Raw genomic sequence first — 25,760 nt, forward strand, 5'->3', positions numbered from 1 at the left:
GTTGGAGCCGTCAACATTTCCTCATCAGGGCAGTTGACTCTGTTCAAAATAAATTGAGAGCTATAATAATAGCGGCTGCTGGCTCTATTAGATATTACCAGTTCTAAATCCTCGTACATAATGCAGAAATTTCCGTACAGGTAATCAGCGGCAACACAGCTTTTGTTGATAAGGCACAAGTGAAGGCACTCTCCTAAGCTGATAATTCTTAAGACGAACGTGTTGATAGCGAATGATGAAGTGTTTTTAATGAACTGGAAAGAACAAACTGGATGTGGAAAAAAATATTGTAAAAAAATAATAAAACATCTTGAATATTTATAAAATTAAATGTATTAATATTTTCATTAACACTATTTTACTTAATATGGAAATATTAATAATTCAATAAAACCATAAGCCAAATAATAGAATAATACTGTTGAAAACTCACACGGAAGTGGTAGATTGCAAGACCTTTCAACTACATACTGAGTTGACAATGAATTAGAAGTTCGAAGATCATCTGCCCAATCGGGAAACGAAAATTTCCAACAACTACCAGTATCTGAACTGTAATCCACAGCAGCACATGTTGATGACGCCACAAAACAGTCCGTCACACATTCAATCTCACTCAGCGTACGCGGAGGACTAACACCGTCATGCGACGAAGTTGAATTGAAGTGTATCCTGAAACTTGGGGGGCACTGTGAAGTAGCTAAGAAAATGTTGTATGATATTTCATTCTTTTTTTTAAGTAGCTATAATCATAAAAATTTTTATATAATTAAAAAACAAAAGAAAAATTATGAATCATCGTTTGCCCCAATATTATTTTTGTCTCTATTAAAAAAATATTGGAAATAATTAATGTTCAAGTCTAAAATATTTTGCAGCAATTGACACTTGGACTTATTTTGATAACCACAAGTGTCTAATCTGTAATTAATTACATAATAAACATCATGTTGCACATTGCTGATGGCGAAGATTCCACTCGTTTGCACCGAGCAGGGGGACTGATTAAATATATCAAAATTGAATGTGTAACACGGATCCAAATTGTAGCAATAATCTTGGCAAAAAGTTCGGTTGGTTCTAGGCCATTGTAAATAGTTCGGTTGGTTCTAGGCCATTGTAAATAGTTCGGTTGGTTCTAGGCCATTGTAAATTGTTTGCGGATAGCCATACCGACAGAGCTCAGATTTATTTGCGGAGGCTTGAATATTAATTATTTTTATATATAAACATTTATGTCGTTATTTCAAAATTATTCGTAAAAATTAATTTTTATGCTTTGTTTTAGAAAGAGTTCACTAAACATGCTTAGTTATAGATGACAATTAAAATTAGATTAAAACCTTGTGCAATGCTAGTAAAATCCTTCTACCATCGCATTGAAAAATTAATGTGTTCTTAAGTATATAGATTCTTTTCTATATTAATTTATATTTTGTTTGTGTTGCAGCTTCAAAACGTGCTTTATATGTGGTAAATATTTTTGTTCAAAATTCCAGTTTACAGCAGAATTTAACGTGGATCTAAATCTCTTCTAAAGGTTAAAGGTTACACAGTTTCGGGAGAGGGTCCATCAACAGCATTCACAGCTTACATGAATACGTGTGAAAAGACGCATCACACGCTGCACTCAATAGGCTGGAATAACCTGGCAATCGAACCGGTTCACTGCAAAGCAGGAGCAGGCGTCCTTAACCATTAGGTCATCCCGCCGCCCGTGGATAAGTCTATTTGCACAAATAATCTATTTTTTGCATTAAAAATTATTTAATTAGGAAAATGTTTTTAGAAATTAAGAGTAATGTCTGCTGACGAAATTAAAGCAACTGCAACAAACCAACAGTGGTCCAAAATGTGAAGACAAAGAAACATGAGATACCAATCCAATGCATTGTTATCGACATCTCGAGCTGTCAATTAATCACTTGCTGAGAAATAAATGACGTAACTGAAATAAAAATATCAAAATACATGTTTTAATAATAATTTATTAAACCAATAAATTCAAATTTAATGGGTTACAAAAAATACAAGCAATGCTCGTTAAACTTGTTTGAGAAGTCCTTCAAAAAACAAGCAAACATCCCTAACTCTGATAGATAACAATAAAAATACATCAACACCAATTACTAAGCCAACACTACCGTCAATATTTTATAAGTCTGTAACAGTAACGCGTTAGTAGTGTAACAATATTTCGCATTCATTGGCTTGGTGGATGACACCAAAACTCTTCCTGGTCTAACAACAAAGGTTTATTCATTTATTTTCAATACCATATAAGTTATATGACAGCATTTGTAGGCAGATGCACATGCCAGCAATACAATGGAGCGTTTAGCTGAAGAACCAGTTTATCAAATAGCAAAGTTGCGGTATGTTTTCACGACGTAACATTTTAGCAACGAGGTTATTTTGTCAATCCGAGCACATTATTATGAAATCTTACGTCTTTACAAACTTGATCGTAGATCATATTACGTTATCAGAGCCACGGCTGACGTAGTACTGAATCATCAACTAGATATTTGTTTGTGTTTTAGATTTAATTGAAAATCGATGAATAAATTTAATAAAATATTTTTTTTTTCTAAATCAGACAACACGGATTTGTAACAATTCAAATCAATGCGCTATGTGAAATAATCATTTTTTGACTTGCGTGAAACGTGAGACATATTAAAAATTTATCCACATACAAATTCCGAAATTTGCGTCCTATCATGAAGAGTAAACTTTTAAAAAACGATGACGTCATAATTGAAAAAAACATTAAGCATTTAGAATTATAAACATTAGCCTATGACCAAACTCGAGCTAATTAAATAAATATTTAACTTTCGCATATGTAATTAATCGTTAAATGAATGAGTGACTTAATTAATTAATTAGGGTTGATGAGAGTATTATTTTTGCTTTTTAGGAACTTATGCAACATTATTATTAATAGGCAATAGTTTTACGTTTTACCTTAAAATTTGTTTGTTGAAAGATACAATAAGGTAACAAATAGGTTAACAAATAAGGTTTTTATAGCGTTTATGAATTATTTTAAATATGTAAAAATGAAATGCTACTTCATGCAAAACAAATTTTTCCAGAATGAAAAACATCTGAACCAAATTTACTTGTTAACTTCATTTCAAATGTGGCCACCTCCGTAAAAAGTGAACATGGGCAACGTTGAGTCGAGCATGGAGGGTAGATATAATTGTAAAAGGAAATTTAGAGAAGATGAAAGAGAGGATGATGAGAACCAGCCGAGCACCTCAACGAGTGTTCATCAAAACCAAAATAAAGCCAAGAGACCAAAACATGAAAAAATTCTTTCAGAATCCAACGAACTCATTGAGATTTATGAGCAAAAGAGTGACATTGACGATGCCCACGACATGTTGAATACGCACAGAAATGATGACAACCGCAAAAACACTATGTATAATAAGCTCTTAGCTACTCAGCCGCTAGGCAGAACCACAAAAAATTCAGAAGCCACAAGTTTAGAAGCCACAAGTTCAGATATTGACGGTGGGTTTCGGTTTCGTGATCATTCATTAATTCCTTTTTGAACAAGTTATTGCTCATTTATTTTTTGTTTAATTTGCCATATTATGAAATTTGCATTAAATTGAAAAAACAAAATAAACAATAATTAGACATGAAAACTATAAAATATACTCTAATTTAAATTATTGATATCTAAAAAAATTGAATAGAAAACGAAAACAATGATGACAATAACAAGGTGCAAGCCTAATAGTTTCAGCATATCATCAGCAATGAACGCCAAAAATTTCAGAGATGAAAATAAATACGTAATTAAAAAGTTTTGAGCTATTTTAAGTTTGGATCTGTTTTTTTTTCAACAGTCTTCCAACAAAAGGAAGGCTTAACTTTATTTAGAATAATAACAAGTTAGACGTAATTCACCCCGCAAGCACTCAGCTGTCTCCAAGTTCATGCAGGCAACAATGAAATAACGATCACATTGTCAAAATTCCTTATGACACCCACTTTTTACTATGCCACGTTCACAACAATTCACGCAACAGCATAATAACAATAACTTTTATTGTCAAACATTTCAACTCAAACACAAACAAAGTTACCGAATTCATACTTTTGGTTTTCTTTATCGTATACACAAATGTACTAGTATTGATACATTCCAAGCTATGGATATATATAACTGTATATATATACATATATATATATATATATATATATATATATCCATATTCCAGGCACTATATTGATTCAGTGGTCTAAACTTTTGTGTATGTATATTATTTGAGTATCTAATGTTCTGTGTGGTTTTTTTAAATTTAAAAACATTCCCAACTTGTAATCTGTCATCGAGTTTTTTTTAGGAATGTTTATCTAACACTTTAAACTCACGTGTTTTAGTTTTTCCGCTGTTTTTAATAGTTTCCCCAAAGCATTCTGTTCTGTTGTAGGCAGGTGGAAGTTTCCAGGTCCTCATATTCTCTGGAGATTATTTATGAATGATAATTTTTACAGTTAGAATGTTGAATTAGAATATTATTTTAAATATTTTATTAAAAATTGAGAAAATATCAACTCAACAACAGAAATTCCCATTCACTTAGCACTTATAATATTTTGATTGAAGATGCCCCAGCGATGGACATCATTTCAAACCGACCCGTCGTCGATCGTAACATCCTGAATGCATGGAAGGCTGACCTTGCGGACAAAGATAGTGGTGAATATATTTCTAATAATTTTTCTGATATTTTTTGTTGTGAGTTAATGAAAATGAAGAAAAAACCGATTATAGCCTATATGGTTTTCATATCTTTGGGAAATTTAAAAAGAAATTGTAAAAAAAAGAAAATCTTCGTTATAAAAATCTCTTAACGCCCACCACACGACATGCATTCAAATTCATATGCACAAGGAATTTATCATCAATGACTGCTTTAGAACTAATAAACAACATCCACAACCACACCATAAACTTATTCAAACGCAAATTCAATCAGATCGATAAAATTCTTGCAACAAGCGTCCAACCAAACCCACGCATCTTACAACTGTCATATGATAGCCTTTAAATTTTGTTAAGTTTTAAGATAAGTTAGTATTTGAACCCGGCCATTACGCAATAAAAACGAGGCAAACATGGCGCATCTATCGTAGAAGCTAACACGCCAACTAAATATTTTAACATCGCCCTCCAAACATCATGACGAACGACGGCGATGACAACCGTAATGTAGATGGTGATAGCGAGGACGGTCTAATTACTCTAATTATAATTTCATTATAGACGAAAACACGATAGCTGAAGACGAGGCGATTATTTTGTTCAACTCCGACCTTGCTGCTCTCCTCAATGTCTTCAACGATGTCGATCAGGTGTGGCTCAGTAAGGAGTTGCAGTTATACGGAGATCAACCAGACAGACTCGAGGTTCACTTTCTTGTTTTTACTTTTTTTTGGTTTTTATTAAATTTTGTTAATCGGTTTTCAGAATTTTTTTTTTAGAATTATGGTTTAAATTAATTTTGTTTGCGTTTTAACGTATCATGCCTAATAAATATTTGATATTAAATCTCAAAATATATTTCTAACATCAATGTGTATCAATGTTTTTTTGTTTAAGCAAAATAATTTGACAAAATATGTTTCTGTATTTATCAAGAAACTTTTCTCAATTATTAAATTTACAGAAAATGTCATCATATTTACTGGAAAATCCAAATTACCCAAAATTCAAAGACGTGGTGGAGACGGTAACAAGGGAGGATATGGAGAACCTCACGTACACGTTCGAAGATTTCCTTGACAAGTACCCGAACCCTTTCGAATATTTCTACGACGAAAATGGTATTACAAATATTTTGCTTTGTTGTTAAAATATTCAATATCATTCATTCATTCGTTCATTCGTTCACTCATTCATTCGTTCATTCGCTCATTCGTTCATTCTTTCATTCATTCATTAATTCATTAATTAATTCATTCATTCATTTATTCATTCATTCATTTATCCATCCATCCATCCATCCATCCATCCATCCATCCATTCACTCATTCATTCATTCATTCATTCATTCATTCATTCATTCATTCATTCATTCATTCATTCATTCATCTTTATTTGTCCCATCCGAGATGAGATGTACCTAATTATTTTTACATTGGTTTTTTTTAACAAATATTTTAGCCATCAAGAAAATTACCAACAAAGAAAATTACATGGCCCACTGCCGCTGGTACGTCATGAAGAAGTTTCCCAGCATCGCTGCCTCGGTTATTGATTTTAACTGTCGGAAGATTGGCTTCTACAGTGGCGCTTACAACGTTATAAAGCTCTTTGAGCAGGAGAAATTTGGGCTTTCAAAAAAGAGAGGTGAAAATTGTTAGTGAGCAGTGCTTCGAAGAATTTATTTCATTATTTATATATTACACTCTACGACCACTATTACTACTAATGATACTACTGCTGCTACTACCACTACTACATCTACTACAACTGATACGACTGCTGCTACTACAATGTATATGTATAAGACCAATTATGTAAATGTATAAGGGCAATAATGTAATTAAAAAGAAGAATTTGTGTAAATTTATGAAATGATATTAAAAAATTATTTTTCAACAACCCACATTAGGCCGTAGATGCGTTCGACCGTTGCGGTATTATTTGGGGAACACAAGACCCGTACATCGATATTTTTATGATGAGTTGTGGTTTAAAGATCATGAAGACGAACTTAGAGGTAAGGTCTTAGTGATGGTTCAATGATGGCCTGGTGTAATGAAATGGATGGAAAGCGATGCGGCTGTTATTAATAATGGTATATAAGTATAGTTTTTGAAGGCTTTGCTTTCAAAATTTTTCCATCCAATATTTTCCATTTTTTTGTACTTTATAGTTCCGTATCTAACTACATTTCTCTACATTTTGTTAAAAATTATTCATCAGAGTATATGAGTTCAAAAGAGGAAGAAAAAAGGAATAAAATTGAGTTGGCCAGATTGAATGGTGAACTGTTGACCTGTCAGATATGTTTTGATGATGAAATGCTCTTTGAAGAGTCACTGGCCTGTCCTGAAGGTCATCTTTTCTGCAGGCAGTGTGTTAAGAAGTCCGTTGAAGTTGCTATAGGTGATGGCAAATCAAGGTTGGTTGGTTGGCCGGCTGATTGGCTGGCTGGCTGGCTGGCTGGTTGGTTGGAAAACCGGTGAATTATCGGAATACATTTTTCATTGGATGATTGCCTGGTACGGCCTAATTGTTGTATGTTGTATGGCCGATTTGTTACTTGACGATTGGTTGGCGGATCAGCCGATTGTAAAACCAAAAAAGGGTATTTATTTGGTCCGAATTCTAGAAATGTAGTGCCTCCTGACGCTACAGCACGCTCGTTTTCTAATTAATTAAATAGTACCTACTCTTAGTTTTTGCGATTGGCCACAAATAATGTAATAATTTTTAGGCAGCTTTGTGTCTGTCAGTGCCGCTTGATTATAGACAATATATTTGATTATATACGCCAGTCATGTTGTGATTGATTTGTATCTTTATTAAATGATTATCTCAATAGTTTAAGTTACAATACCAATGATGATAAATGTGAATTAATTAATTAATACTATTATTTCAGCTAAAGTTGTAAAAAAAATATTGTTTCAAGATTCCCGTGTCTCTCCAGCGATATCTGTTCCTCCTACCTCACCACAGCAACTCTTCAGAAGGTCCTCAAACAAGCCACACTCGACAAAATCCTCAACAAAATGTTCGAAGACGACGTGCAGCAGTTGCAAGATGAGGTTGATCGAGAACAGGACTATTTAGAAGAATTAGTTACCTGTCCGTTCTGCAGTTATGCCGTTTTTATAACTGATGGTGGTATGAACAAGGTGCTGAAATGTGGCAACCCTGATTGCATGCGAGAGTCTTGCAGGTTGGTGATGGTAATTTATTGGTAAAATCTGCTAACTGAATAATATTAATATTGTTATAAACCATGAACATTTATTTCTAAATATCCTAACAAACGTTATAATTAATACCAACACGTAAACATCTGATGAACAAACAGACTGTGTCGGGAGCCATCCCACATTCCATATGGTTGCTATGAAGCTGAACAGAAGACAGAAGTTGCTGCAAGGACTGCCATTGAAAACGAGATGACAGATGCCATGGTTAGAACGTGCTACAGGTGCAAGAAGAGGTTTGTTTTTGTGTTGTTGATGCGTTTCATTTGTGTTGCTGATGCAATCACGTGTATAAACTTAAACGACAAAATTTAAACAAATAAATTGGAAATAAGTGTAGATTCTTCAAAGAGGAAGGTTGCAACATGATGTCCTGTCAGTGCGGTGCCAGGATGTGTTACCTCTGTCGGCTGCCTGTTAAAGACTACAATCATTTCGATAAATCGAACAAGTTATTTCAAATTTATACACGATAGTCCTGACAATTTAAAAACAATGGGGGTTATCATGGTCAAATTAAGAAATGCTGAAGCTCCGGGTCAACAAAGGTGTGGGGTCCCAGCCTCCGTTTATTTTCTTATTCGAAGGGGCAATTTTTTTATGTAAAGTTGCAGGCATCCTTTTTTTGTACAAAAAGCAATTTATACCAACCAATTTTTTCAACAACATTAACTAGAAAAACGTAGCCCCACTTACCTCTAGACTCGGTTCTGAGTGTTAAGATTATTGTAGGACTTATTAGATGTCTCAAGAAGTTTGAATGGCTATATTAAACTTTAAAATAATTTCTATTAATATTATTTATTTGCGCACGATGGCAACTAGTTTTATATCTGCATAAGATACTTGACGAGAATGATTTTGATTCAATAACAATAATAATGGTGATAATGACGGAAACGACGAAGACGACGATGGCATGGCATGACACCACACTTTCGCAGTGGATGTCCGCTCTGGGTGAATAACAAAGAACTGCATGAGAAGGAGGTGAAGGACGTTGCAGAAAAGGCAAAGGTCAGGTACTTGGGTGACAACTCCGAAATTCGTGGGGTTTACATGAAACACTTGTCTTGAGGAAGTTGCTGAATGGATTCTTAATGACTTATATGGTCAAATTCGTGTGTGTGTGTGTTTGTGTGTGTGAGTGTGTGTGTGTGTGTGTGTGTGTGTGTGTGTGTGTGTGTGTGTGTGTGTGTGTGTGTGTGTGTGTGTGTGTGTGCATGTCCATAAGTGTGCATGTTTGTGTTCATGTATCTTATTCACGATGATATAATCAATAACAAAATAATTGAAAGACCTGAGATGAACAGATTTCGATAAAGTGTTCATATGCTTTCATATAACTACTTTCGTTTAACTTTTAACTTTTATTTTTAACTCTTAATACGATTCACAATTTCACAATAATAACTAAAATAAATTAAAAAAAAACTCAATTATATTATAATAACGACAAGCCTTTTTAGTCAATAAAATTTTTTGACATGATATATGTTTTTGTTTAATATCGTATTTAAACAGTATTTAAACATCATATCAATTCTTCATTTCATTCTGTGTGGTTACAATATTTAGCCTGAATTTTTAAGAAATGAACAAGTAGAATTTAAAGCTAACTTTGGTTAAACAATGTTTGTCAAAATCAGATATTTTTGAAAAATCATATTCATGTCTCACCAGATGATTTCAATATCAAAAATTAATTAACTGCTAATAATAATTCTCGAAAACGAATTTAAATGAAATTATTTTTGAAATAATTTAAAATCTAAAGATCAACGCGTTAAGGTCGAATTGCTCAACTAACGGTCTGTCTCGCAAGAAATTATTACGTTAACGATTTCTTCGACATATTTCATATACATTTTATTACGAAAAGGTTGTATCTGTTTTATCCTCATACGCAGCTCTCAAAACGCAGATCTAATTACATGCTATCCTAAACTTGTGATTAAGCCTTCTTGCCACAAACACGCATATGTCAGATAATCTGACTAGAGGCAGTTAAAGTTTTATGGTCACATCATGCTGAAGGAAAGAATGGAAAATCTAACAACTACTGGAAAGATTGCAGGGAAAAGAGATCGAGGTCAACAAGGAACAACATTCGTGAACTCTTTGTGTTACTTGTTGAATATCACCACATTTCAACTCTAAAGATCGTGTTTTTTGGAGGCCGATGGTCGCCAATGTCCCGAAAGGAAAAGACACGAGAAAGAAGAAGACAGAAAGCTATTTAATTAATTTAGTTTAATTAACTAAAGATAAATATATGAACTACAGAAAGCTACTCTTACAAGATTCTACTTTCGTATCTTTGTTCTCAGTTTTGTCTAAAATAACAACATACTGCCTAAATCTCGGTTCGTACTTCCCCAGAGTTTGTTAGCTGAGTTTAATTCAGACCAAGTTCGTGATTTTTCTTACAGTAATATTAAACTACGAGTAAGTTGGTTTTAGCGTTATTTTCGAATGATATAAATTAATAAATTGGATACTTAATGAAAAACTAAAGTAAAAAAACCTCCTTTTTTTAAGAATTAGGTTGGTTAGTTAGTTAAATATTTAATTATTTATTATTTCATTAAAATATTTAATTTACTAAAATTAAAAAGTATAGTATTTTCCAATAAAAGGGTGTTGGAGTTTGGTTTAGTTTAACAGTAGGTTCATTCAGTTTATTTTATAACATATATAATTTTACTAACTAAATTAAAAATTTTTTAAAGATATTATTCAATTAAACTGGATGATGTATTGATCATGGGATATTAACTCTCTTCAGATGTCATTGTAATTGTACTTATAAAACAAGTCTGCTCATCAGTCTTATTTCAAAATTGTGGTCCAATTATTCAATTATTGTCCTCCAATAAATAACTTGTATATGGCTGATGGTCCCACATCAAACATAGAGGAGACAAATAATAGAAAGAGAAAAATTTGCCGAGTCAGAGGTCACAGCATGAAGGGCCGACCTTTGACCCCGACAAGCTGTTCACACAATCAAAATACAAAGAAACATAAAAGTGAAGAACTCCTACAAGAATCAACTCAGATCATGGAAATCGTCCAGCAGGATGCAACCACTGTGGATGACATTTACAACATGTTACTTGCCCATCAAAATGATGCCAATCGGATAAATGTTGTTCTTGACGAGTTGTTGCTCAACGCTCATAGACCAGTCTCTGCAACATGCTCTAGACAGGGTTGGCTTCAATCAGTCATTCATTCATTCATTCACTCATTCTTGTTTATTTCTTAATATTGTGAATATCTATGAGCTTATAGTGTGTTTGTTTGTGTGTTTGAGTGAATGTGTTTGTGTGTGTATGTGTGATATAATATTATGATTATTTATTGTCTTACTAGTATTCTTATTTAGTGGCCAATTTCGTAAAAAAAAAACATAAATTGTTATCGGTGCTCTAATTATTGTTATATAGATAATAATGTACTATGGCATAGTCTATGCCGATAATATGAGTTGGAGTCTGATCTTTTTATCTGACTCCGAAAAATGTTATTTATTTTTTTTTAATTTTATTTTTTTTCCTGAAAATATTTATTGAGATTGTGTTTTTGAATATATGTGGCAACAAGCAATCATCCTTAATACTGAAAATAAGTACTGATAATGTAAATAAAATCACATAATTTTTTTGTCACAATGCTGTAAGACATGAAGATAAACCAGTTTTCTTATGTAATTACAATGACTGATTTCAACCGTCTGTTTAACGTATTTTTCATTTAGTAGTGATAATAAGGTGAAATAATGTAAATGCATGAGTTGAAAAATTTTCTCAGCATGTTTCAAAACATAAAAATAATGTAATTTTACCATGAAAAACTATTGAATGATTTTAAGGGTTTTTAAATTTTTTTAATTTAGTAGTGATGATAATAAGATAAAAATATGTTGCATAAGTTGAAAAATTTTTCTGGACTTCGGAACCCGGTGTCGAGAGTCCGAGTCAGAAATTTTTCATCCGACTCGACTCCGACACTGACCAGAATGTTGTGGCTAATCAGTTATGATTAATTAATTAGTCATAATTAATTGTTATTTAATTGGTTAATTGTTTTCATTGATTTCGTTTGAAGGTACCTCAATAAGTTACATCAACAATTTGAATAGACCTAATAATAATAATATTAATGAAAATAATATTAATGATAATAATTATAATGATAATAATTATAATGATAATAATAATAATATCATCAATGCTTCAAAAAATGATGGTGGTATCAATTTAATTAATATAGTCGTGAATAATAATGATAATATTAATAATATTGTTAATATTAATAGTAATAATAATTATTATCTTAGCAACAACAATAATAATATTAATAATAATAACACGATAATTGATAGTAAAAACAACATAATTGCTTGTAATATAAGCAATAATAATAATAATGTCCATTGTAAAGCTAGCTTCAACATAACGAGTAGCATTTGTAGTAGTCTTAGTATTAGTAGTAGTATTAGTATTTGTTGTGGTGGTATTAGTAGTTTCATTAGTAGTAGTAGCAGCAGCAGTAGTAGTAGCAGCAGCAGTAGTAGTAGCAGCAGCAGCTATAGTAGTAGTAGCAGCGGTAGTAGTAGTAGTGGTGCTACTAATTCGATTAACTGCAGTATTACCACTGGTAGTAGTAGTAGTGGTGCTACTAATTCGATTAACTGCAGTATTACCACTGGCGTTGGAGTTGGTAATTTTAACTACATCAACAGCAATGACATTAACAATAGAAATTATATTGCTAACAATGGTATTGGTTCTAAAGCCGTTACCTTTACTGGCAAACATTTGGATTACAGTAATAATGATAATAATAGTAATTATTACAACAATAATAATATTAATTATAATAATAATAATAATAACGTTGAAAGTAATTTTATCAACTTCAATTACATCAACAATGTCAACTATAACAACAATAACAACATATTTAACAACAATGTCAACAACAACAACAACAATGCCAATAACATTGCCAACAACCCTTTATTATGGAATCAACCTGCTAATCCTATAGCCAATAACATTGCCAACAACCTTACCAACAACAACAGCAACATTGCCAGCAACAACAACATTACCAACAACAACAACATTACCAACAGTAACAACAGCATTATTAACAACAACAACATTACCAACAACAACAACAACATTACCAACAGCAACAACAACATTACCAACAACAAAAACATTACCAATAACAACAACAATGATTCCAACAACAACGTTACCAACCACAACGATCACAAAATCAACAACGCCGTCATGGATGCTTTTGTAAATCACATCAACGCGAAGCTACCACATCAGCAAATAGAGAATGAAAATGGGGCCAATGATGAATATGAGAATGATAGCTTCATGACAGCTACTGATGCTTCTACACCTACTATTTCTGCTGCCGGCGATGATGATGATTATGCGGATGTGGTTTGTATTACAGCTGAAGAGAAGGCCTTCGATTCTTTCAATTCCGACCTGGCCTCTCTCCTAGAAGTCTTCACCAATGTCGACCAGGAGTGGCTCTCTGAGCGGCTGCAAACTTACGATGGTCACCCAGACAGAGTTGAGGTAGGGTCTATGTATAGTTTGGTGTTTATTTTCTGGTTTGTATTAGCAGTCGTTTACGTTATTTTTTTTTATCATGTCTTTGGCAAATGTAATTTTTATATCTATGGTACACAGGTTCTATTTGTCCTCATTTTCGAATGTTGTTTATTTACTTGAGAAAATATTCATTCGAAGCTTCTTTTTGGTGAAAAGTTTGTGGGTGGAAATTCATTTGCAAAAAATTTTCAGGCATTGTCCTCGTATCTACTTGAAAATCCGAGTTACCCAAAATCAAAAAACGAAGGAAAAGTAGTGAGGACCGCAACAAGGGAGGAGCTGGAAAACCTCACCTATTCGTTTGAAGATTTCCTCGAGAAATATCCAAATCATCGGGAATACTTTTACGAAATAAAAAGTATTTTTTTATGTTTTGATTATTTTTTTGAATATTTTTTGAAAAAAATTCCTTTTTGGACATGTCAGTTCAGTAAATTTTGTTATCGTTTGCCTCTTGCCCATAATAATTTCCATTCCTTCTCTGTTTTTTGTTTCTTTTTTCTATAAAATTTCAATTAATTAATATTTTTTTAAATAAACTGAGTTGCATTTTTGATTAATTCAGACAGAAGATATATTATATTTTTATATTTCGTCATAAAACTTTCAAATAAATTCGTTTTAAGAGAAAATTAATTCAAACCTCATATCTTTGCGTATGAATTTTTTTTCGCTTCCAACCGTCGTAGCTTTCCAGACGCACGTAGAAAAGGAGAACTACATGGCCCACTGCTACTGGTACCTGATGAAGAAGTTCCCCACTGTGGCCACACAGTTCATTGTCGACGTCTGCAACCGCACCGGCTACTACTGTGGTGCTTTCAATGCTGTAGAAGCGCACGAGCAAAATAGATTCTTGTCTACAAAGAGGCGAGGTGAGGCTACATGTGCCTTACTTGCTTTTGTCATTATTGGTTTATAATCATATGCGGATGAATAATTTTAATATATTCTGTCAAAACAATGTGAATTACAATTATTTTGTCTGTAATAATTGAGTTACTCCCCGTTGGTCGATCTTCCTTTAAAGCATGCCGTCACAATCAAATGTTGGTTGCGATCAATGAAAATTAATTAGTTTAATTATTATTGTTGTTATTATTAGTTATTGTTATTAATCTCCTCTAATTAATTCTAACACGACACTTACGATGCACGAATCCGCGCATTGCACACCCACACACATTGCAGCAGAAGAACCAGCTTAAATACGTAAATTATCTTAAATAGCTTAATTACCTTAATACGTCAATAACCTCAAATACCTTAATCACTTTAAATACCTTAAATAGCTCAATACCTTAAACACCTTAATCACTTTAAATACCTTAAATAGCTCTATACCTTTAAAACCTTAATCACTTTAAATACCTTAAATTGCTCAATACCTTAAACACCTTAATCACTTCAAATAACTTAAATAGCTTAATACCTAAAACACCTTAATCACTTTAAATACCTTAAATAGCTCAATACCTTAAACACCTTAATCACTTTAAATACCTTAAATAGCTCTATACCTTTAAAACCTTAATCATTTTAAATACCTTAAATTGCTCAATACCTTAAACACCTTAATCACTTTAAATACCTTAAATAGCTCTATACCTTTAAAACCTTAATCACTTTAAATACCTTAAATTGCTCAATACCTTAAACACCTTAATCACTTCAAATAACTTAAATAGCTTAATACCTAAAACACCTTAATCACTTTAAATACCTTAAATAGTTCAATACCTTAAAAATCTTAAATACCCAGCGATGATGACAATTGATGAAATGATTACCAGGTCGCAAGTGCGTTCGACCACCGAGGTACCATTTGGCGAGCACCAGACTTCCACATTTCCTCTTCTATGATGAGCTGTGGTATAAGGACAACGAAGACAAACTTAATGGTCGGTTGATTGATGTTCCTTTTTGCTGTTAGTTAGTTGCTATGAAAATGTTATAGTTAGTAGGTTCTTCTTGGTTGAGTGGTGGTGGTGGTGGTGAATTTGTGATTGTAAAGATTATTTTTTTCATCGTTTGAGTTGTTTAAAAATGCTGTTGTTCGTCAACTGTCATATGCTTGTTGGAACGTGATTGAATTTATCTTTATTAAACTCAAGTTCCAACTTATTTGACAGCTCATTTGAGTGCAAGAGAAGAAGAAAAAAGGAATAAAATTGAGTTGGCCAGATTGAATGGTGAACTGTTGACCTGTCAGATATGTTTTGATGATGAAATGCTATTTGAAGAGTCACTGGCCTGCCCTGAAGGTCATCTCTTCTGCAGGCAGTGTGTTAAGAAGTCCGTTGAAATAGCTATAGGTGATGGCAAATCAAGGTTGGTTGGATGATTGGTCATTAAATTTCTTTCCTCTTTTAAAAAATATTGTTATTTCATTTTTTTTTTATTGTTTGATTGTTAATATTTCTTAACGAAAGCAGTCTGGTTGATGAATTTCTACCCAGTTGCAAATGAGGAACATGCAAATTTAAACAATCTTGATTGCACTTGACAGATTCCCGTGTCTCTTCAGCGATATCTGTTCCTCCTACCTCACCACAGCAACTCTTCAGAAGGTCCTCAAACAAGCCACACTCGACAAAATCCTCAACAAAATGTTCGAAGACGACGTGCAGCTGTTGCAAGATGATGTCGATCGAGAACAGGGCTATTTAGAAGAATTAGTTACCTGTCCGTTCTGCAGTTTTGCTGTCTTCCTCGCCGATGGGGGTATGAACAAGGTGCTGAAATGTGGCAATCCTGATTGCATGAAGGAGTCCTGCAGGTAGGTTCTTGTTTATTTTTTATTGCTTCACTATTACTTAATTTTTCGTTAATTTTTGTCCAATTGTTTATCACTGTCCACGAGTATTAGAGAAGCAGTTTCGCCCATGGAAATCTATTTCTTAGACACATAGTCTGGGTACAACTTAACAAAATTTTGTTTTTTTCTTTGAACATTTATTTCTAGACTATTGCCCTATTTTCTGGCTAATTCTTTCCCCATCAAACATTTCATACGATCCATTTTATCAGCCTGTACACATATTGACAACGATTATTGAATTATATCGTAGGAAGCAAAGATTGTAATATAAACTGTTTAAAAGTGATTTCTATAAGTAAATAAGTAAATATTTTAATTATAAATAGCGTATACAAATAATACGTAATGATGAAAAGATTGTGTCGTGAAGTCGCTCACATTCCACTACGCTGTGATGAGTTGGAAAAAAGTTCAGAAGTGGCCGCAAGGACCGCCATTGAAAAAGAGATGACGGAGGTCATGGTGAGGACCTGCTACAACTGCAAGAAGAGGTTAGATGTGTGGTGGCCTCTAGTATTAGTCGTAGTAATAATAATAGTAGTAGTAGTAGCAGTAGTAGTAGTTGTAGCAATAGTAGTGGTAGTGGTTAGTATCAGGGCTAGTAATAGTAGTAGTAGTAGTCGTAGAAGTTGTAGTATTAGCAGTAGTAGTAGCAGCAGTGCAAGTAGAAGTAGTAGTAAGAGTATAGTATTTGTATTAGCGGTGAGTTGGTTGTTTATCTCCTGTTGGTATGTTCTACTTCTGTTATTTTAATGTTTCACGTGAATACTAATTTATAACAGTCTGTAACATTTTATCGAGATGTTTTTATTGACCGCAAAACAGCATAAAATGACACTACAATCAACTTTCATCCCTCTAACTGATTAACGAACTGACTGGCTGACTAACTAACTAACTATCTAACTGACTGACCAACTAACCAACAGACTAACTTTTCGTTGACCAGCCAACCAACCAACTAACAAATACAACTCTACAGATTCTTCAAAGAGGAAGGATGCAACCTGATGAGTTGTCCGTGTGGAGCCAAGATGTGCTACCTCTGTCGACAGCCCGTTAAGAACTACGAACATTTCAACAAAAAAGAGTCAGTTGTTTAAATTTTTATACGCATCATTTAAAGTGTGGCTAATTTTGACGATGTTGATGGATTGCTCTTTATCTTATGTGCGTCGACTCTGTGTCTTCTTTTCAAAAGTAGTTGTGGATATTTAGTCGTTGTGGATATGATAACGTCCTACCTCGGGGAACTCGCTAAGCGAGGACTGATTGATTGATTGATTTTGGTTGATAATTTTATACGTAGCTACTTTCGTCTTTGTAGCTTTTATGAAGTAGAAGTTTATGATCGATGTTGTTGACAGAGATTCGGTGAATATTATTCAGCTATTCGTGTATCATTTTTGTGTATCATCTTCATGTATCATCTTCGTGTATCATCTTCGTGTATCATCCCCATGTATCATCTTCACGTATCATCTTCGTGTATCATCTTCGTGTATCATCTTCGTGTATCATCTGCCATCTTCAGCATCATTATCTTGAACGTTTTCGCGAAAATAAATTTATTTGTAGTCATTTATTCATCTAATTATTTATTTTCTATGTTTGGTATTGCTATTCTTTAATTCTTTAACCTAATACCAAGTATGGCTTTCGAAATTTAATTGCAATTTCTTTTTTTTCATCTCACAAAAAATTATTATTATAACAATTATAGTAATTATTTTTTATGATGATATGATATAATGATGACGATAACATCACACACACACACACACACACACACACACACACACACACACACACACACACACACACACACACACACACACACACACGTGCAGCAGTACATGTCCGTTGTGGGTAGACAACAAGAAACTTCATGAGAAGGAGGTGAAGGATATGGCAGAACAAGCCAAGGTAAAGTATCTAGAGAAGAACTCCGATGTTCGTAGAAAGACCAAATTTATGGAGCACCTTTAATGTGGAAGTTGTCCGTTGAGAACTGTAGCAATGATGTATATATATATATATATATATATATATATATATATATATATATTAAATTAATTATTAATCAAGTATGTAATTGAAAATACAGGGTTCTATTGGCACGTCTGTTCGTAACTAACTTTGCTAATGTATGATAGTTTTTTTTTATGTGATTGCAGTTGAATGTGTTGCAGCTGAAGATTTTTGATTTATTTCCATCGTGAAATCTCGCCGTTTTTGTGTAGCTGTCTAGCTGTCTATTCCAAGACTTCATTAATCCTTATATATTTTTGCACTTGTTTTTAAATTCATATTTCCACTTGCGAATTTTTATCAATAAAGTTCTGCACGAAAGTTTCAAGTTTTTCTTGTTTAATTTTCAATTACTTGTCGTCGGACGCCGCGATTCTAGCTTCAGTGCAGACATTCCGATGTTGCGTCAGACGATTGCGACTTTTCTCTTTAAGGGTTCTATAGTTCTAATTCACCAAAAAATATGCTTCATTTAAAAATAACGCTGAGGCTTTTATAGAGAATAATTTCCCTATCAACTTTTGAGGAGAATAAGGTTGTTAACAGACACGACAATCAGTGAACGTTTTATTAAGAGGAAAAAAAATGGAACACGAAATTGAATGTTATAAACGGGTCAAAAATAAAAATATCTAAAAAAAAGCAATCAATCGTTTGATTCATGATAAAATGAATAAATTTGAAAATGTTTTCTATCAAAAAGATTCATACATATTTGAAAAAAGTTGAAAGATATCAAATATATTTTAAAAGAAAACTAAAATAACTTTTATTGAAAATGAATCGGCACTAGAACACCAGCTCTAAAGGTTTCTTGCATTCCTGTAATTTTCTTCTAACCTAATATTCAGTTTCGTTACTCTATTCTTACGTACGGTGAACCCGAGCGATGCATTGTAAAATATTAATTTATAATAGTTATGAATATAACAAATATAATTTCGTTAAATTAGTTAATAAGTTTTTTGATTTTAATAAGTATCAATCAACATTGAAAAATGTTACATTGAAATGTTTTTTGAAAGTACGAGATTTGATTTATTAGGTTTAAACATGGTTTTTATATATAGGTTTATATATACCCATGGGTTTAAATCTAAAAATTTGTAGGGAATGGCCATAAAATTGATTCGTTCGTGATGGTAAATGAATAATAAGAATAATGAATAATATAATTAGTAGACAAATAAATAATAAGAATAATAATAAATAATATATTAAATAATTAAATAATAATAAATAATATAATTGACAAATGAATGAATTCATGTAGCCATTTAAGTGAAAATTTGATTTAAAAAGAAAATGTTATTTTTCAGAAAAATTTTAAATAAGAAAAATATAAAATAAATAAGTTTTTTTTTATTCAAAAATAAAATATAAAAGGACGGAACGAAAGAATTCTTCATATGAAGTATTGTTGGTATATGTATCATTAACCTTTGAACTTATTGCTATGTCACCATGACTTATATATATATATATATACAAAAATATCCATACATTCATCATTAAACATTGTAAACACGTATATATGTCAATAAATAAAAAATAGAATATAGAACAGGAAAAAATTAATAAATTTTAAAAAAGGTTAATTTAATTTTCGACTCTCATTCGATATGACTTTGAATAAATAGTTTAATACAAAAAGGTGACGATAGTAAGAAATGAAATAACAATAGGCAATCAATCATTGAATAAATGTATCTTTAAAATAAATACGTTTAATTTTATTATTTGTTCCGCATGGATGAGAAATTGTTACATTGGTGATGGGTGAATGGATGGCGTGATAGTTGAAGGCCTAGTCTTGCGTTGCAGTGCCTGGATTCAAATGCAAACAGATCCCCATTTCACATTACACGCACTCGCTCACATACACATTCACATGTGCGTCGTTGTCACTTCTGAACAATTTAATAGGTGAATTCAATCACTATTCCAATCAGAGATACATCGCAACTTTAACGACGGGGAATCAACAAAAAATATCTAGCACACATTAAAGGTCTTGTTGCTATCATTTAAAATGTTTTCACTGTCAAAATACATGCCTTCAGTTCAGATGTACAGTTTTGAAATAAACAATTTCTACAATTTTCTAAAATATTAATTATTATTGAAATGTCAATTCAGTAGAAAATAAATATATAATTTGTATGCAAGAAAACAGTGTTAATGATAATAATAATAATAATAATAATAATAATAATAATAATAATAATAATAATAATAATAATAATAATAATGACAAAACAATAGCATTTTAACTCTGACAAATATGCAAGTTATAGCTTATCCCAAAAATTATACATTTATAATTATAATTTTTATTATTATAATAATATAGAAAATATCGATAATGATTATATGTTTTATTTATAAAGTTTTTAATTATATAAGTCAAGGCACGTTTGTGAATGGTGCCAATCTATGAACACGATGTCATGAGAGTATGTCAGTAAGATAGTACACGAAGAAGTAGTGTGTGTAGAACGATGACCATATAACATACTTATGTATGTGTGTTTATTTTTGTTGTGTATACTGTATGTTATGTGTTGTGTGATGTGTAAATGTGCGTGCGTGCGTGTGTGTGTTTGTGTGTGCTTGTGTGTGTTTGTTGTGTGTGTGTGTGTGTGTTATATTTATAAAATATTATTTAGTGTAAAATTGAAAACCAGTATAGCGAACGGATGATAGATTGAATGAAAGAAAGTTACCTACTTTATTATAAAAAAGAAATTAATGATTAAAAAATAATTTATAAATTTATTAAAATTCTTGAAAAATCAAAAAATGAAATTGATATATCAATAAATAGTTGGATGTTGGACAAACAAACAATCGTGAAATGTAACGAAAACTGCGAGCTCAATATTATTCCTCTACGCTTGTAATCTTTAGCAATTTTGTGCCATTTGAACATGACGGTAAGGTTAAATAAATAAAATTTGTTGATATGATTTATTTAGAAATTGATCTTATTCACAATTTTGTAACAAGTCAAATGTCAAACAATACAACTTTTGAAAGGAGAAAAATCCCTAAAAATTAATTTAATTATCTAACATTCTAAAATTTCGATAAAGATTAAGATTCTGATTGAAATTCAAGAACAATCAACATTGAATGGAATAATCGTTCAACAGTTTGCCGTCGGACTGATCACTGGCCGCTAGTTGTTGTATGACGATCTGATGACGCATCTGGAATTTGTTGCTGGTCTCTTGGAAGCAGTTTTGCTGTTGCTGGGAGCATTGTTGTTGTTGCTGGTTGTTGCTGGTTGCGTTATTTGAATGAATATTCAACGACTGCGTTGGATCCATCTTAATTTTCGGCTTGCACTGCGCTTTTGGCTTCGTTTCAACTGACAGACTTTCTGAACTTGAATTCGTTTTTTTTTAAATTTATCGATTTGTAATTTGAAATATGTCAATAAATTTTATAAAATTTAGTGTTTTAAAGACTATTTTCGTTTAGGGTAAATCATTATAAACAATAAAAAAAAGTTGTATCAACAAACTCGTTTTCTGAGCCATCGACGAACGCATACTTGTCTAAGACATCGACTGGCAGCCGACTCACAACGTGCAAGGAATCTCTTAACTTTCGAAGTATTTCAAAGTTCAATCGACCAACAACCTACGTCATCATAGATAAATTATTTTCATACTTTAATAATTATTTATAACTTTCACGACTAAAAATTTCAAACGTATAACGTTATTTTTTATATAAAACAAATGGCTTTTAAAAATAGGTTAAAAATTGAGAAAATCATAAAAATCAAGGTGGCCGATTTTTCTACAACTTCCGAGGTCCACAACAGTTAAGTTTTGGCCATTCAAAATATTTTAAAATTAATAAGTTTTCTTGGTTCAGTGCAGCTTAAAATACCAGCAATTTCGGAATCTACAAAGACATGAAGTAAATAAAAATGTACGACCTACCTTTCATTTGGCCGTCTCTAGATCAACCTCATAAAATATTCATACAGCACTTATTACTTATTCAATCACCAGAGTTACGCATTAATAACGATCCACCCACAATTATTACCACAAACGAATCAGTTTTTTTTCTAAATCAACGTACTTATCATTAATATAAAAAAGTTTATCATGAAAAAAAAATTTAAAACAAAAAACACCACAGTTCACCAGCATTTTATTTTGTTTAGAAACAAAATATTGGCCAACTCGTGGTTACGGTATTGAATAAAAACGTAAATTTTGTAGCTTCTAGTAGGCGAACGTAATTTCGGTATAAATAAATGGTTTTATGAAAGATATGGAATCGATTACTTATAGCGTTGTGAATTAAAGGTAGATAACTTAGAATAATTATTACTACTAAATTATTACTAAGTTAAAAATGAATAACTTAAAATTATAATTACCCTGAGGGTGTATACATCCGTTTCATTTGAACACATGAAGTTTTTCTTGGATGAAGATAGGTCATCGTCAGGATTCATCCTCTGTGCAATTTCATCAACGTACTCTTCGTTAGAGTTGCTGATCAAAGTCTCGAGCATGAAGTTACTGACGTTGCTGCTGCTGCTGCTGTTGAAAGTACTGCTGCCTATCTTCCTTTTCCGATTCTGACTGACTATGATGACTGGTTTCGCTTTGGAATTCGACTCTAGTTGTTCAAGTTTTTCGCTATAAGAATAAATTTATTTGCAAAGTTAATTTAATTACGATAACATAGATTTTTTTAAATTCTTAGATTTTTGTAATATAATGCGACAAGACGATTTTTCAGACAACACAATAAAATAAGAATAAAATTTAAAAGAATTAAAAAAATTGAATGACCGTGACCTTTTGTCTGTGGTGAAACTTGTAACGTTGCTATTTCTCTTCTTCTTCCCTCTTGGATTGGCTTCATTGTCCCAATCTCTGCCAGGACATGCACACAACCTCACCTTTATCACCTGCCTTCCTAGCACCTATGTAAATTTTTTATTTATTGCGTGTGAGCTGATAGATTTTCAAGACGATCCTTATTTCTAGATGCCTTTTACATAGATATAATATCATAAAATTAGGAGTACTTTTAATGAATTTAAACTTTTTCATTAGTACTAGATAGTAAAGGATATATTTCTAAAGCAATTTAAAATGTTAGCTTCTTATGGAGTAAAATAAACTTCGAAAAAATGGAAGATAAAAACCAGATAATCTTGAATTATGAATTTTTGCATTTGTACTTTGTAATTGATTATTTGAATAGCTTCATAGAGATGCAATGTTAATGTCATTTAATGTTATTTTGTTTTTATAAAAGTTGAGAAAATAGTTTAAAAAATTGACAAAAAATGTCAAGAGACCTGATTGTCATGCTCCAACGTGAATATGACGTGTAGAGGCCTTCTGTTGTACCCTCCATGACAGGAGCTGTAGCACATAAACTGGAATAATGACGTCACCCACAGAGAACCAACTGCCGTTCAAATTTTAAAAATTATTAAAATTACTAATTGAAATTTAATTTTTTTTTTGAAAAAATTAATTTAAATTAACTCTAAATGAGATCAACATTGATACGTTATTTAGTCATCATAAAAAAATGTTCACAATAACTACCCAGCAGATGAAACTATCATTCAAAAAATAAGTTAATTTGCATTGGCAGAACTGATTTTTTTCAATTATTTCAATTACGTTTCATCTTGTGAGTAGTAATCTTAGTTCTTTATTTCAACCTAAACTGTCCATCTGACTCTTTGCTACGAAAATCTTTCAGCAACTCAATAAATCATTTTATAATTTAGGGTCTTTAAATCTAACCTCTTTAAATTCAACTCTGGTACATGAAATAATAATAAAAATGACATCAATTTCTGTCTGAAATAACAATGTGCCCTAAATTTTAACCCAATTGACTTTGACCCCAATTGACCTTGACCCCAACTGACCTTGCGGTTCTTCGTGAGGTATGATGACACTGAGTCTCTTCGTGAGGGGGTCCTCCATGTGTCTGGCCTCTCGATGTTCTGAGGTCAGCAGGTGCCTCACCTGGGAGGGGTGCTCGTTCTTGCTGTTCGCCACGTGGGTCGGACATCTGGCGAGAATCACGATTTTTTATTACATTTGTACTGTTTAGAAATATAATTTCATCTAGATTCGCATCAGAAAAAGGTAGGGAACTTATTTTAAGTCGTTCATCTTCGAAATCACTTTCTCTACAAAATAATTTTGAATGAATTTTGATACCATATCGTTAATTGATACATTATTTATCCAACATCATAAAAGTTCAATTTTTTCTTTTCACTCTTAACTAAAACATTCCTCATGAGTAGAAATTAATTCATTACGGTATAAAAGATAAATTTATTTTGCAAAAATAATTTTTATCATTAAAATATTATTAGAAGATAATTGTATTATTGTAATTTATGGTAGAAATAATTGTGATATTTATTTTATTTTTAGAACTAGCAAAATTAGTAGCAACAAAATATGCTGTAGTAATGGGAGCTGACGTAAATATAAGAGATAGCAGTGATCAACACAACAACAACAACTTAGTATAGTAATATTTGAGTAGTGGCGGTATTAAGTTCAAAATAATCTAAGTATTTCTACTGCCACATGTTCAAAATGACAACCACCTCTTAGCAACTTCATTCATGTGTTCAGGATTCCAGTAAATTGGCATGGCACGGACCACTGAGCCCCGAGGGGGGGTTCGAGATGTTCTGAACAGGAATGGGCATGGGGTCTTCATCTTCACATACAACTTCTCCAGCTGCTTTGAAAACTGTTTTTGAATAAATTAATAAATTTCTGAAAATTCCTCACAACTACGAATAATTATTTATAATATATATATTACTAAAACAATGTTGGGTTGCTAATACCGGATTCTATAGCAGTGTTTACTAGTTGTAATATTTGTTTTCATTTTAATTTTTTGTTTCGGCAAGAACAGGCGAGCATGAAAGAACAAAAATATTCGCAGAGAAATGAATGACTTGGAAACAAACGAAGACGTCGAAGTCATTAACGTGACAGGTTAAAGAAATTAATTGCTAATTAAAGTGACGCAAGGGTAATTAATTGGATGGCTAGCCGCTGGCTGCCACAACCACCACATATGAGATTCATGCAAATAATTAGATAATTAATTAATTAATTAATTAATCGAGTAATTTAATCCGAATATTTGATTGATGCATGGTTAAGTGAATGATGCATGGTTAAGTGAATGATGTGTGGTTAAGTGAATGATGCATGGTTAAGTGAACGATGCATGGTTAAGTG

The 25,760-nt window shown here is 32.2% G+C and overlaps 4 protein-coding genes across 4 annotated transcripts; 3 read left to right on the top strand and 1 right to left on the bottom strand.

Annotated features, from left to right (window-relative positions):
- Positions 1–3,173: 3,173 nt before the first annotated feature.
- On the top strand, positions 3,174–3,757 carry HELRODRAFT_167601 (hypothetical protein; the record flags this gene model as incomplete). Its single annotated transcript, XM_009013090.1, has 2 exons — positions 3,174–3,528; positions 3,717–3,757. The coding sequence occupies 2 exons, from the start codon at positions 3,174–3,176 to the stop codon at positions 3,755–3,757; spliced, it is 396 nt and encodes a 131-aa protein (XP_009011338.1).
- Positions 3,758–4,644: 887 nt separating this feature from the next.
- On the top strand, positions 4,645–10,220 carry HELRODRAFT_167602 (hypothetical protein; the record flags this gene model as incomplete). Its single annotated transcript, XM_009013091.1, has 12 exons — positions 4,645–4,726; positions 5,309–5,436; positions 5,697–5,853; positions 6,194–6,388; positions 6,645–6,752; positions 6,959–7,121; positions 7,671–7,940; positions 8,079–8,213; positions 8,454–8,525; positions 8,886–8,994; positions 9,755–9,788; positions 9,979–10,220. The coding sequence occupies 12 exons, from the start codon at positions 4,645–4,647 to the stop codon at positions 10,218–10,220; spliced, it is 1,695 nt and encodes a 564-aa protein (XP_009011339.1).
- Positions 10,221–10,867: 647 nt separating this feature from the next.
- HELRODRAFT_190292 (hypothetical protein) lies at positions 10,868–18,805 on the top strand (the record flags this gene model as incomplete). Its single annotated transcript, XM_009013092.1, has 11 exons — positions 10,868–11,192; positions 11,915–12,017; positions 12,683–13,592; positions 13,821–13,986; positions 14,318–14,503; positions 15,422–15,529; positions 15,761–15,959; positions 16,138–16,407; positions 16,806–16,940; positions 17,432–17,539; positions 18,300–18,805. 11 exons carry the CDS (start codon positions 10,868–10,870, stop codon positions 18,436–18,438), a joined length of 2,649 nt encoding a protein of 882 aa, XP_009011340.1. The 3' UTR covers positions 18,439–18,805.
- Positions 18,806–21,605: 2,800 nt separating this feature from the next.
- Positions 21,606–25,224, bottom strand: HELRODRAFT_167604 (hypothetical protein; the record flags this gene model as incomplete). Its single annotated transcript, XM_009013093.1, has 7 exons — positions 21,606–21,870; positions 22,010–22,128; positions 22,886–23,150; positions 23,313–23,440; positions 23,822–23,934; positions 24,410–24,555; positions 25,109–25,224. The coding sequence occupies 7 exons, from the start codon at positions 25,222–25,224 to the stop codon at positions 21,606–21,608; spliced, it is 1,152 nt and encodes a 383-aa protein (XP_009011341.1).
- Positions 25,225–25,760: the final 536 nt, after the last annotated feature.

The sequence above is a fragment of the Helobdella robusta genome (assembly GCF_000326865.2).
Source record: "Helobdella robusta unplaced genomic scaffold HELROscaffold_11, whole genome shotgun sequence".
Taxonomy (NCBI): domain Eukaryota; kingdom Metazoa; phylum Annelida; class Clitellata; order Rhynchobdellida; family Glossiphoniidae; genus Helobdella; species Helobdella robusta.